The 15063-nt window shown below is 34.9% G+C and overlaps 1 protein-coding gene across 2 annotated transcripts in view; it reads left to right on the plus strand.

The window, feature by feature from the left end:
- The window catches only part of LOC125260235 (hormonally up-regulated neu tumor-associated kinase homolog), a 58717-nt gene extending 44148 nt beyond the window's left edge, over positions 1-14569 (plus strand). For both annotated transcript variants that reach the window (XM_048178484.1, XM_048178483.1), the window contains 8 exons: positions 3053-3108; positions 3625-3763; positions 3881-4008; positions 8189-8324; positions 8449-8626; positions 10779-10862; positions 10966-11197; positions 13347-14569. In XM_048178484.1, the coding sequence (XP_048034441.1) occupies positions 3053-3108; positions 3625-3763; positions 3881-4008; positions 8189-8324; positions 8449-8626; positions 10779-10862; positions 10966-11197; positions 13347-14104 (1711 nt within the window). In that variant the 3' untranslated portion in view covers positions 14105-14569. The remainder of the gene's footprint in view (positions 1-3052; positions 3109-3624; positions 3764-3880; positions 4009-8188; positions 8325-8448; positions 8627-10778; positions 10863-10965; positions 11198-13346) is intronic.
- Positions 14570-15063: the final 494 nt, after the last annotated feature.

Below are 15063 nucleotides of genomic sequence, written 5' to 3' on the forward strand. Positions count from 1 at the left end.
TTTCATTTTTGGGTGAACTAACCCTTTAATTGACGTAATTACACCCACGAAAATGAAGTGTAGAGATCATATGGAGCGTAAGGGATGTAGGTATAGTGGGGTGGAATGGGAAAAGGAAAGGAAAACGCTGAGTGCTTTGCTCTATAGCAGACTCTAGCTATAAGAGCCTTAAAATAATGTGTCATAGATGAGAGAAGTGTGTGTGTAAAAAAGGATGAAATCAAATAGCAAGTGTATGTGTGTCAGTGTACTTGGCTATATTCTGAGGATACATTGTCAATAAAAAAAATTGAAATGGTTTTACAATAAATAAATAAAAGATATTAAATATTATTAGTAAAATATATTGTTATAAATATAAAATTCTAAAAAAGAAAAAGAAATTTGTTAATATTGTTCATTTTAGTCTTATATTTTATGTTAAATAATTAATATCCTCAATACGAAATGTATAAAAAATCTATCTTTTTTATGTATTATTATACACTTATAATGTAAATTACAATTAATTATATGTAAATATATATATATTTTAAATAAAATATGACCAATATAAAAGAGCAAGTGTATGTGTGTGGGTTTACTTAGCTATACTTGGGGGATACATTTAGTATTTAATTAATTAAATTAAAGATTATTAATACAATTGAATTATTTTTAATAAAAATTATATAAAAAAATCTCAGTTCAAAATGTAATTAATTTGTTAATATTTTTAATTTTAGGATTTGATATAATTTATTTATAAGATTACTATTCCAATATAAAATGTATAAAAATATCTAAAATGATCAAATTAAATAAAAATTAAATACATTTAATACATTTTAAAAACACATTTTGTTGTTTAGGGGTAGGGTTAGAGTAAAAATGAACCTAAAATAATAAAAACAACAGAAGTCTAAAGTATGTCCTCATTTAAACAAGTAAATCTGTATATGTGTGTGCGTGCAGTTCTTTGGTCTGCAAGTGAAGCCTAATTGAGGCAAGAGTGGGAATGTCATTAGCTTCTCATGACATCATCAGCCAGATCCACTATGGTTAACACATCATTCACTGACTTCCTTACTAATGGAGTCCCAGGATGAAGCAATGCTGAGGTCTGTGTCACACACAATCCACTCAGTAAAGAGACATTTTTAGAGTATGTCAAGCATCAAAGGACGTACATCAGCCTACACGCCATACACACACACACACACACACACACTTGACTACTTCGGGGTTAGTCAACATATACAGTCCCTATGGTAACGAAAGGAGCGTGTGGGTTCATGTCCATTTCAGTTCAAAAGTTCACCCACTTCAAATGACATTAATCAACCCAAATCAAACTATTTTATCAACTGGCTCCACAAACACTGTCTTTATGTATTTAAGCCTGTCTCTGCTGAACTATCACACACTAATAATACCCCCAAAAACTGCTGGATGGTGGTCCAGTTTTCCCCAATACACGTCATTTCTGTCAGAGAACTTTAATACTGGCAGATTCTCAGAGTAGTTTTTCAACTCTATTAAGCCTTTTCTTTTTTGGACATTTTAGGGACAGTGTGTGTGTGTGTGTGTGTGAGTGTGTTAAGGAACGTTAGGCCGCCCATTGAGCTTTGAGATGTCAGCCATGTCAGTAAAAATGGAGGGAAATGAAAATAGCTTTGAGGGCTGTGATATTTTTATAGGCTTTTCATATAATTTCATATTATATGTGAGGAGCGTGCGGTCGTCAAAGTGAGTGTGAGTGTTTATTATGAAGTGGAAAGAAAGGGAGAAAGAGGGAGTAAGATAAAAGGAAAAAGAGAGGGGAGAGTGTAAAAGTAAAACTTGGCAGAATGACAGAACATCCAGGACCACCAAGCTGTGATATCACCAACAATAACTCTCCTAGGTCTGTTCTTTAGTACAAATCCCCTTTTAATTCACATTTTTCATTACATTTTGTGTGCTGCTAGAGGTCCTTGGCTGGTCATGTATTCCTGCACATGGAGAAAGTTGATCTGAGTTCCCCATCAGTTGGACCCACATGCGTGTTTGTGTATAGTGGGGTCCCAAAGTCTGAGACCACTAGTAAAAATGCATCTGTTTAGCTTCCCCCCCTAATGTATTACATTATATTATCATAATTAAAAGCCTGACTGAAAGTTGATCCAAAGAGCATCTTGTGCTTCTATGGAAACCAGTGTTGTTATTGTTAACTAAAACTAGTAAACAGGACTACAACAAACAGCTGGTAGGGACTACACTGAGCTTCTACCTGGGTTGGTGACTTCACAAACCGCAAAATTTGCATAAACCCTGCCCACGGGAACACACAACAAAGTTTGGCTTCTTTAGAGAAGAGTTGTTTAGTAGAGTGTTGTTGCCATGCCGTCATTTGACGCCGGACTGCTTCACAAATGATTCTCCAGCTTTGTTGTTGTTGAGCAACCAAAGTGTGATCTGTTAAAGCTCCGCCCTCTTCTCTAAAGGGGGCGGGGGGGAGCAGCAGCTCATTTGCATTTAAAGGGACACACACAAAAACGGCGTGTTTTTGCTCACACCCAAATAGGGGTAAATATAATAAATGATCTGTGTGGTATTTTGAGCTGAAACTTCACAGACACATTCTGGAGACACCAGAGACTTATATTAAATCTTGTGAAAATTACATTATAGGTTAAACTTGAAAGACTAAAAATGACAAAAGCTAATAACAAAATTACTGAAACTTAAAATTAATATAAAAACTGAAAATATAAAAATAAAAGCTAATTCAATACTATAATAGTACTGTATATAAATAATACTAAAATAACACTGATGAAAGCAAGAATATTATTTTGCTTAATTTTCTTGTGAGCGGTGACCAAGAAATATTGCCAAATATTACCTATTTATTTTTTCTTGCAACATTGGTAAGTGTTCACAAGCCTAAAACAGTTTATTTCCAGATTTAAATTTGAAAAGAAAAGAGAAAAACAGATTTTAAGTGTGATATCAGAATTTTGGACCCCGCTATGTAGGAGTTATTTTTTAACTAACCTCCTTGTCTCTGAATACTGTGTGTTTTAACTAGGGACTTGAAGATTGAAAACTTCCTACTGGATGAGCACAACAACATTAAGATAGTTGGTGAGTATGTCTTGCCTTTTGACCCTTTTACATAGTGTGTAAATGTACATAATTTAATCCGAGGAAAGTTTTTGTCAATGCTTTTTTACTGTAATACATTAATACCTCTAAGAATGACTCATAACCAACTACTATGGTTACAGTAGTACACATAAATGCAATGCAAGCACTTAGGAGAGACATCTCATTTAAAGTCATTTAGCAAAACGTATCAATTACCAATGAGGAATATAAGTAGTAGCATCAACCCATGAAATGGTCACAATCACTGTAATGAGACTGAATGGGTCAGTGCTATGCTTCTCTGTCGCCTTCATGTATTTCATTTTAGGCTTTTGAAATCTGTATGATTTATTCTTTAATGCCTAAGTACAAAAACATCTAAGAAAGAAAAAGCAAATAGAGAATTAGTTTATTATACAGTCTGCAATTGACAGTATCTGTATCAGAAACAGTGGACAGTTGTATGTGGTTGTTCATTCAAGTACACTAACATACAAGTGTGTTTGTGCATAGACTTTGGTCTGAGTAACACTCTGAAGGCAGATTCTCTCTTTCTGGAGCTGCTGAACACTCAGTGTGGCAGCCCAGCTTATGCTGCTCCTGAACTGCTGGCCCACAGGAAGTACGGCCCTAAAGTGGATGTGTGGTCTGTGTGAGTACACAAACTATATGTGTATGTCTTCTAGAAATGGCAAAACTGATTGTGGGTTTGTAAATGAAGATGATGTCTTTTTAATGCAGCTCTGTGTGTTTCTGTGTTTATGCATAGGGGTGTGAGTATGTTTGCCATGTTGACTGGCACTTTACCGTTTACGGTGGAACCCTTCAACATCAAGCAACTTCACCAGAAAATGGTGAATGCAGAAATCAATGCGATACCGTCGGACATCAGCAAAGGTAAAATGTATGGCAGTGAAAAAAGCAGTATTTTCTTTGCACTAAGTGTAAATAGCTTTTAGATGCTATTTATACTGGTGGCAGTGTATTGTATATTACAAAACAGTATGCAACAATAACAACATATTCAGTGTATTTGATTATATTTATTAAAATCATAAATAGATGCTGCCTTGTCTCCATCCCTAAAGTCCTCCCCTACACCTACTCCTAACCCAACCTGTTCAACACTTTATTCCCACTATTAAATAATCTTTAGGCAATTTATTTCCATTTTCTTAATTTTTACTTAAAATAAACTCCGAACTGATATGCGTTGGGAAAAGGAAGAAGAATGAGTTTGGAAAAAGGCGGATTCGAACTTGGGTCATTTGCTTCAAAAGCTAGCGCACCATCCACCTCTCCACGCCACTGCTCCTGTTACCAGTGACATTTCTTTTGTAATTTTGCCTGGCTCAATCAGACAATTGTGGGCGGAGTTAGTGCAAATAGATGGGTGGAGTTAGTGTAAATATCCTCTGCCAACAAAACTCACACACAAATGTTTTTCTATTATGGTGGGAACTTTCCATTGACTTTTTTTTTCTTGACAATTACTATCCTCTGCTATTCCTAACCTGAACCTCCATACAATGAAGGTGATTTCACTAGGTGAAAGGTGATTTTACTATCCATGTGGGGAAATTGATCCCCATCATATACACAACCATTCAAATGTTTGGGGTTGGTAAGATTTTTTTAAAAAGACACTGATATTTTTATTCAGAAAGGATGCATTAAATTGATCGAAAGTCACAGTAAAGACAATTATAATGTTACAAAAGATTTCTATTTCAAATAAATGCAGTATTCTTTATTCACCAAAGAATACTGGAAAGATGCATCACAGTTTTCAACATAAGAAATGTTTCTTGAGCAGCAAACCAGCCTATTAGAATGATTTCTGAAGGATCATGTGACACTGATGACTGCAGTAATGATGCTAAAAATTCAGTTTTGTCATCACAGGATTACGGAAGAGGATTAGGGCCAAGCAATAATAAAAAAATAAAACTATCTTGAGATTAAAGTTGTTAAATTTCGAGAAAAAACTCGAAAAAAGTCTAAATAAAATGTTGAGAATAAACTCATTAAATTACGAGAAAAAACGTGTTAAATTTCAAGAAAAAAGTCGAGATAAAATGTTGAGAATAAAGTCATTAAATTATGAGAAAAAAGTCATTAGATTATGAGAACAAATTTGTTAAATTATGAGAAAAAAAGTCGTTACATTTCAAGAAAAAATTCGAGATAAAATGTTGAGAATAAACTCATTAAATTATGAGAAAAAAGTTGTTAAATTACGAGAAAAAAGTTGTTAAACTACGAGAACAAATTCGTTAAATTATGAGAAAAAAGTCCTTAAATTTCATGAAAAAAGTCGAGATAAAATGTTGAGAATAAACTCATTAAATTATGAGAAAAAAGTCGTTAAATTACGAGAAAAAAGTCGTTAAATTACGAGAACAAATTCGTTAAATTATGAGAAAAAAAGACGTTAAATTTCAAGAAAAAAATCGAGATAAAATGTTGAGAATAAACTCATTAAATTACGAGAAAAAAGTCATTAAATTACGAGAAAAAAGTCGTTAAATTACGAGAACAAATTCGTTAAATTATGAGAAAAAAAGTCGTTAAAATTCAAGAAAAAAATAGAGATAAAATGTTGAGAATAAAGTCATTAAATTATGAGAAAAAAGTCATTAGATTATGAGAACAAATTCATTAAATTATGAGAAAAAAAGTCGTTAAATTTCAAGAAAAAAGTCGACATAAAATGTTGAGAATAAACTCATTAAATTATGAGAAAAAAGTCGTTAAATTACGAGAAAAAAGTCGTTAAATTATGAGAACAAATTCATTAAATTATGAGAAAAAAAGTCGTTAAATTTCAAGAAAAAGTCGAGATAAAATGTTGAGAATAAACTCATTAAATTATGAGAAAAAAGTCGTTAAATTATGAGAAAAAAGTCGTTAAATTACATGAACAAATTCGTTAAATTATGAGAAAAAAGTCGTTAAATTTCAAGAAAAAAGTCGAGATAAAATGTTGAGAATAAACTCATTAAATTATGAGGAAAAAAGTCGTTAAATTACAAGAAAAAAGTCGTTAAATTATGAGAACAAATTCATTAAATTATGAGAAAAAAGTCGTTAAATTTCAAGAAAAAAGTTGAGATAAAATGTTGAGAATAAACTCATTAAATTATGAGGAAAAAAGTTGTTAAATTACGAGAAAAAAGTCGTTAAATTATGAGAACAAATTCATAATTTAACGAATTTGTTCTCGTAATTTAATGACTTTATTCTCATAATTTAATGAGTTTATTCTCAACATTTTATCTCAACTTTTTTCTCGAAATTTAACAAGTTTTTTCTCGTAATTTAATGAGTTTATTCTCAACATTTTATTTCGAATTTTTTCTTGAAATTTAACGATTTTTTTCTCGAAATTTAACAACTTTAATCTCGAGATGGTTTTATTTTTTTATTATTGCTTGGCCCTAATCCTCTTCCATACAGGATGAATTGCATTTTAAAATATATTAAATCTGAGAAAAAAAAAAGTAATATACATCGTAATAATATTCACCCCAGATTTGTGAACGGTACTGTATATGCACACATTTAAAATTCATCCCTAAGGAGTTCTTCATCAGCAAAAGATACACAGAGAGAGAATGAGAAAAGAGAACGAGAGAAGAGATAAAAGGTGTTGAGTGCAGTAGTCCTCCGTCTCAATCAGATCAAGAGATCATCTGATCCGGCACATTAATATTAATCTTCATGAATATTAATAACAGAGTATATTCACCAATCACAAAAATAGATACACTACAAACACGGTGACGCAAAATGTCTGCTAGTGGAACAGAACCCGGCTGGGTTCCCCGATTCCATTGCAGGTTACATTACATCATTGTAAGGTAGTTTGTACATTACGTATGGTGAATTGCCTCCTGTTTCTCTTAACTAGCTAATACATTGTTTATTAGAAAGAAGAATATCAGAGTAAAGGAAGTTAATGGAACAGATGCAAGGGCATTTATCTACAGTATGTACTAATTAGTCATTTAGCAGTGTGATGTTGGACAACATCTGCTGAATCAACTCAAAAACTCAAAAGTGTGTGCTGGACATCATTTAGCATAATAATTAATACTATAAAATAAACATACACTGAAAAAACACCTACATTAAATATATTATTTAACATCACTGAATTTATACCAACAACTTTTTAAGTGTTAAATCAGTTAGAAATACAGTCAAACCAAAAATTATTCAGACATTTTTGATATTTTTGATATATTTTTACTAGTGGGTTCAGGACACTATAGTTCATTTATGTAAGTGAGGATAGCAAAATAAAGTAAACTGTGACATATTATACCAAAAAATTCTTCATATAGTGGACTACCAGTAAAATTGATAATAATTTGGAGCCAAAAATTATTCAGACACTTTGACCTGACCATGTTTTGCTTAAGTGTTATCTGACATAATTAAGATTATTTTTTCAGACACAGTTTAACTCTGAAATCTTGTCATATTTTATTACCATTTGTTTTTTTTAACTATAGTGAATAAACTGTATTAAGGAATGAAATGTTCAAGGTGTCTGACTGTAGCTCTTTAATCTAACAATTGAGAGCTTTTTACAGTGTAAAACAGTCATTACTGTCGATGAACTGTGGTGGAAATGAAGTATAATAGAAGCTTACGGTATGTCATTTTGTGTGTTTTGTTGGCATCCTGAGGCTGCTGTAATGGCACTCTAAATGAATGAGTAAATGTGATCGTCACTGTCTAGTGACACAAACACTACCTTTACACACACACACACACACAAGGCCAGCGCAGTGCCAAACTGGCACTCTGATCTGAGGAGTCCCCCCAGATTGAGAAGGTGGCACAGGGGAGCAAAGTGCTTCTTGAATCTGATCTGCCCTTCTGTAAGAGAAACCTTGAGAAGTTCAGTCTGGGTCGGACACACACACACACACACACACACACACACATTCACTCACTGCTCTGACAAATCAGTGTTGAGATCTTCTGTGTAAGGTTAAAACAGAGTTTTGAGACTCCTTTAGCAGTGTTAAGATGTCAGTGTTCTCTCTCTTTTTTGTCTTTCTAGCGGCTGTACAGTTTGTTTTGTCTCTGCTGGAGCCAGAACCAGCAAAAAGGCCAACAGTAAAAGCAGCAATGGAGGATAAATGGTTAAATGAGGGTTATGCCAAGAGACCCCTCCATACTGTAACTCATAAAAACAGGTACCTGCAAAATGAAATCTAATGCTAAAGTTACCTAAAGGAACAGAGATTCAGAAAAAGACACAGATATCTTAAAATATCCATTCAACATTTTCTTATGTGTATACACATGTTGCTTCTTTAGGCTGCGTCCTGAGGATCTAAATTCAGCTGTGCTTAACTACATGACTGAATCTCTAGGCTACGGTCTTTCTGAAATCATCCACACTGTCATCAGTAACAAGCCGTCTGCCATCTTAGCTTGCTACCATCTGCTGCTGAAAAAACTCAACAGGCATCAGAAAGTTGTGAAGACCATGAAGGTAAAATGATATATGAAGACAAAACATTTCAAAGTTTGGGGTCAGTAAGATTTTTTTTTAAGTGTTAGTTCACCCAAAAATAAAATTTCTGTCTTTAATTACTCACCCTCATGTCGTTCCAAACCCGTAAGACCTTGGTTCATCTTTGGAACACAAATTAAGATATTTTTGATGAAATCCAAGAGGTTTTTTTTTATCCCCAATAGAAAGCAACGTAATTACTGTCATTCAAGGTTCAGAAAGGTACTAAAGACATCATTAAAATAGTCCATGATGTGACTAAAGTGGTTCAACCTTAAAGGTGCCGTAGAACGTCTTTTTAAAAGACGTAATATAAGTCTAAGGTGTCCCCTGAATGTGTCTGTGAAGTTTCAGCTCAAAATACCCCATAGATTTTTTTTATTCATTTTTTTTAATTGCCTATTTTGGGGCATCATTTAAATATGCACCGATTCAGGCTGCGCGGACCCTTTAAATCTCGTGCTCCCTTCCCCCGGAGCTTGCGCTTGCCTTAACCAGCATAAACAAAGTTCACACAGCTAATATAACCCTCAAAATGGATCTTTACAAAGTGTTCGTCATGCAGCATGTCTAATCGCGTAAGTACAGTGTTTATTTGGATGTTTATATTTGATTCTGAATGAGTTTGATAGTGCTCCATGGCTAAAGCTAACATTACACACTGTTGGAGAGATTTATAAAGAATGAAGTTGTGTTTATGAATTATACAGACTGCAAGTGTTTAAAAAATGAAAATAACGACAGTCTTGTCTCTGTGAATATAGTAATAAACGATGGTAACTTTAACCACATTTAACAGTACATTAGCAACATGCTATCAAAACATTTAGAAAGACAATTCACAAATATCACTAAAAATATCATGATATCATGGATCATGTCAGTTATTATTGCTCCATCTGCTATTTTTCGCTTTTGTTCTTGCTTGCTTACCTAGTCTGATGATTCAGCTGTGCACAGATCCAGACGTTAATACTGGCTGCCCTTGTGTAATGCCTTGAACATGAGCTGGCATATGCAAATATTGGGGGCGTACATATTAATGATCCCGACTGTTACGTAACAGTCGGTGTTATGTTGAGATTCGCCTGTTCGTCGGAGGTCTTTTAAACAAATGAGATTTATATAAGAAGGAGGAAACAATGGTATTTGAGACTCACTGTATGTCATTTCCATGTACTGAACTCTTGTTATTTAACTATGCCAACATAAATTCAATTTTTAATTCTAGGGCACCTTTAATGTTATGAAGTGACGAGAATACTTTTTGTGTCAAAAACAAAACAAAAATAACGTTTTCTTCCCTATCCTGCCAGACTCGTATGTAGTTGACGCAGTGAACGCAGTTCAGCACTTCCGTGTTTACGTCAAAACATCGGTTCAGTATTGGCCGAGCTGTTCACGTGAGCACCAAGATGCATGCGTGTGATGCTGACGCTGGAGCCAGCCAATACTGAGCCGCTGTTCGGACATAAACACGGAAGTGCTGAACTGCGTTCACTGCGTCAAATGCGTACGCGTCTATGGCTAGATGCTTAACAACCAACAACCAATCGCATGCTTTGGACAGTCACTGAAACACAGTGTGTTGTTTTAACATATGTTCAAGCATTTGTGGGAAAAAATGTTAAATACCAACAGAAAATGTGACAATTGTAGTGACATCAGTTTAAGAATACCCAGGATTAATTGTTAACCCCAGGTAAAACGTGAAACACAAGATAACCCAGAATTCCATTTGCCCAGGGTTTAGAATGACCCAGGATTAACTATTTCAATTGTGAAAATCCTTTTTGAATAATAGAACATTTTAAAGAACAGCATTTATTTAGCAAATCTCAAAATTAACATCCATTTTTCATACTGTACATTGTAATATTGTGATGCCTAAATTTACTTGCAGCATTTAAAATGATTGATTTTAGTTTTTACTTTATTTACACAATATAATAATGAATTTTAATATCAACCATTTATCAGTTATTGACCATAACATTAGAATAATTATCAGCATTTCTTGTGTCCTCCATCTTGGAGGACAAAACTCATCACAATACATGATGCTATGATACTTTCTAGGTGGGCACATTAGGTTTTGGATCACAGCTAACATGTCAGTTATTGTCCTCAGAGAGAAGAGAACAGCGAATGGAATCTTCTGAATAAGGGTCTGTCGAGAGGGAGAAGCAATGCAAGTGCAAAAAGTCAGCAGCAGGTGATTTATAGGTCAAGTTATACTTCTATATTCAAGAATTGCATCTTGTGTCTGAAACACTCATGAACACACAAAACATTTAACACACTCTTTCCTTCATTAGTCTCCTCAGAGTGACACAGCCAATGAGAGGAGCTCAAGACAGGCCAGTAAGAGCCAGAGGAGCCAATCACAGGACAGAGATGCACAGAGTGGCATGAAAAGGCCTGCGGAAACTATTAGACCAAAGCAGCCAAGCCTAGTGGACAGAGCAGATTCCCAAACCTCAGTCCCTTTGGATACAACTAATGAGATTGCCATACTTGTGGAGACACATGATGGACTGATTCCTAAGGGTAATGCACATGTTTATAGGAACAATCTTTCTTTTCCTTAATAGAGTGCTGCAGTGATGATATATTTTTGTAGGCCAACCTGGAAGTTAGCATCACCCTGGTTCCCTTGACAAAAAACCAATAGGCTTTTGTATTATTGGCAAAAATAAGCTCTGTGACCAGCAAAAGTTCACCATTGTTACACATTTTGTTCATTAAGCTTTTGACAACTCATTCAATCTTTATTTAAAATCAAAAAGTTAAAAAATGTTGGCAAGAATGTGACTATAAACACAATCAAGGCTGTGGAAGTGAACTAGTGAGTAGATGAGTTTACCAGTTCGGTGTGATGACGTTAAATGGCTCACACAACATCTATGTCCCAATTAGCCACTTGTTAGCAACCGCCTGTATAAAAGATGAGTGATTACTGATTTATTTTATGTCGTAGAATAAAACATGAAAATATCTTGAGCTTGCGATAGCCACAGACCTCATTTCAGGCATTTAACCAAAAACCAATTAAAAAAACCCATTGAGTTTGGGACAATGGAACCAAAAGGTAAAAAATGCTCACTAATTTCTGGGTTTTTGGACTCTTTCCTGCAGAACACTACAATACTATTACAACCCCAATTCCGGAAATGTTGGAACATTTTTTAAATTTGAATAAAATGAAAACTAAAAGACTTTCAAATAACATGAGCCTATATTTTATTCACAATAGAACATAGATAACATAACAAATGTTTAAACTGAGAAATTTTACATTTTTATCCACTAAATGAGCTCATTTCAAATTCGATGCCTGCTACAGGTCTCAAAAAAGTTAAATTAAGTTAATTGATATCAGGTCTGTAACATGATTAGCTATAAAAGGGATGTCTTAGAGAGGCAGAGTCTCTCAGAAGTAAAGATGGGCAGAGCTGTGAAAGAGTTCGTAAAAAGATTGTGGAATACTTTAAAAACAATGTTCCTCAACGTCAAATTGCAAAGGCTTTGCAAATCTCATCATCTACAGTGCGTAACATCATCGAAAGATTCAGAGAAACTGGAGAAATCTCTGTGCATAAGGGACAAGGCCAAAGACCTTTATTGGATGCACGTGGTCTTCGGGCCCTCAAACGACACTGCATCACTCATCAGCATGATTGTGTCAATGACATTACTAAATGTGCCCAGGAATACTTCCAGAAACCACTGTCGGTAAACACAATCCGCCGTGCCATCTGCAGATGCCAACTAAAGTTCTATCACGCAAAAAGGAAGCCATATGTGAACATGGTCCAGAAGTGCCGTCATGTCCTGTGAGACAAGGCTCATTTAAAATGGACTGTTTCAAAGTGGGAAAAGTGTTCTATGGTCAGACGAGTCCAAATTTGACATTCTTGTTGGAAATCACAGACGCTAAAGTCCTCCGGGCTAAAGATGAGGGAGACCTTCCAGCGTGTAATCAGCGTTCAGTTCAAAAACCAGCATCTCTGATGGTATTGGGGTGCATAAGTGCATACGGTATGGGCAGCTTGCATGTTTTGGAAGGCACTATGAATGCTGAATGGTATATAAAGGTATATATTAGAGCAACAAATGCTCCCCTCCAGATGACGTCTATTTCAGGTAAGGCCTTGTGTCTTTCAGCAGGACAATGCAAAACCACATACTGCAGCTATTACAACAGCATGACTTCATCGTAGAAGACTCTGGGTGCTTAATTGGCCTGCCTGCAGTCCAGAACTTTCCCCTATAGAGAAAAATATATCAAAGATGACCACAAACTCTTCAGCAGCTGGAAACCTATATCAGGCAAGAATGGGACCAAATTTCAACACCAAAACTCCAGAAACTCATAACCTCGATGCTACACCATGGTAAACATGCCCCCGTCCCAACTATTTTGAGATCTGTAGCAGGCATCAAATTTGAAATGAGCTCATTTTGTGCATAAAATTGTAAAATTGATCCCTTTAAACATTTGTTATGTTATCTATGTTTTATTGTGAATAAAATATTGGCTCATGTAATTTGAAAGTCTTTTAGTTTTCATTTTCATTTTATTCAAATTTAAAAAACATCCCAACATTTCCGGAATTCGGATTGTATAATTTGATTAATTTTGAAATTCATACAATGCATATTCAGCTGACAGAAATTGTATATGTGTGTATTTTAGTCTCAGCGTTTGGTGAAAAGGAGATGCTTCGTGTCTCACCCCCTAAGTGTTCCTGCAGAGAGGAGAGCGGCACCAAACTCTGTGACTCTGCCCCTTGTGATGCCACTGTAACCATAGACACCTCTAGAGACTCCCAGACAATGAAAACATCAATCAAACCACATGATCTGAGACCGGCTTACTCTGACAAATATCAAGCGCTGGACTGTGAATATCAGCATGATGACAAGTTAGAGAAGTTGCAGACGTTCTACTCAGAGAAAGGGGCTTCTCCCAGAACGGGACAGCGCTTTAAGGATCTGTTACTGGCCATTGAGGAGAAAACCTACAATGCTCGCCACCTCAGCGCCATGGAAACCACAACACAAACCTCCCCCTTACCGCGACTACGTCACACTGGAACGCTGAAAGAATCCGCACCTAGAAAAGTCACTTGGGTAGGCCTTACGCGCCACACAACGGCTGGCACCGGCTCCTCGCCTTTCTTGGTAAATGGGTCCAAACCGCCACTGTTTCCATCTCAAAGACAACAAGCTCTCGTTATTAAAAACCTGAGACATGCAAAGGAGAAGAGGAACATGGGAACGGGAGGGGTAGGAGGGACAAGCCTCCCCAGTAATACAGCGAAAAGAAACTCAATTCAGTTGCGAACGGCTATACAGCGAAGAGTAACAGACCTCAACCTTCCAATGCTTCCGTCTGCTTTACAAAACAAATCTGACAAAAAGACAGAAATACTCCGAATGGATTTTGGGTGACATTTGAGGCCTTCCTAATAGGAGTATTCTGGGTTCAATACAAGTTAAGCTTGCTCGACAGCATTTGTGACAATGTTGATTACTACAAAATGAATCATGTTCATTCGTCCCTCATTTTCTTTAAGGCAAGACAGGCAAACCATTGTTTTTTCATGCACTGGTCAGTTTTCATAACTTGTCTTATTTCAGACTAGTGGAAAGAAACATCTAAAATATACATTTACTGGACTTACAAGTCTATCTATTTGCGTCTGTACAATACATGTCTTTAAAGGCTGTTTTCTCAAAATGTTATCTGATCAAAGACAGAAATCTCCACATCAGTAGCACTAAAATTCACCAAACTTTCCAAATTTTAATTCTGAAGGTTTTTACAGAGGAGTTTGTTCATATTCATATAACATTTTATTCCTAAAAAAATGGTGAAAATATATATTTTTTGATTTATGGAGTAATAAAAAAAGAGATCCCCTCTGTAAAAACTACGGAAGAGGATTAGGGCCAAGCAATAATAAAAAAAAAAAAAAATACCATCCTGAGATTAAAGTTGTTAAATTTTGAGAATAAACTCATTAAATTACGAGAAAAAGCTAGTTAAATTTCAAGAAAAAAGTCGAGATAAAATGTTGAGAATAAAGTCATTAAATTACGAGAAAAAAGTTGTTAAATTATTAGAACAAATTCGTTAAATTATGAGAAAAATGTCATTAAATTATGAGACAAAAGTTGTTAAATTATGAGAACAAATTCGTTAAATCATGAGAAAAATGTTGTTAAATTTCGAGAAAAAAGTCGAGATAAAATGTTGAGAATAAAGACATTAAATTACGAGAAAAAAGTTGTTAAATTATGAGAACAAATTCGTTAAATTATGAGAAAAATGTTGTTAAATTTCGAGAAAAAAGTCGAAATAAAATGTTGAGAATAAACTCGTTAAATTACGATAAAAAACTTGTTAA

Source organism: Megalobrama amblycephala, linkage group LG24 (assembly GCF_018812025.1).
Source record: "Megalobrama amblycephala isolate DHTTF-2021 linkage group LG24, ASM1881202v1, whole genome shotgun sequence".
Lineage (NCBI taxonomy): Eukaryota > Metazoa > Chordata > Actinopteri > Cypriniformes > Xenocyprididae > Megalobrama > Megalobrama amblycephala.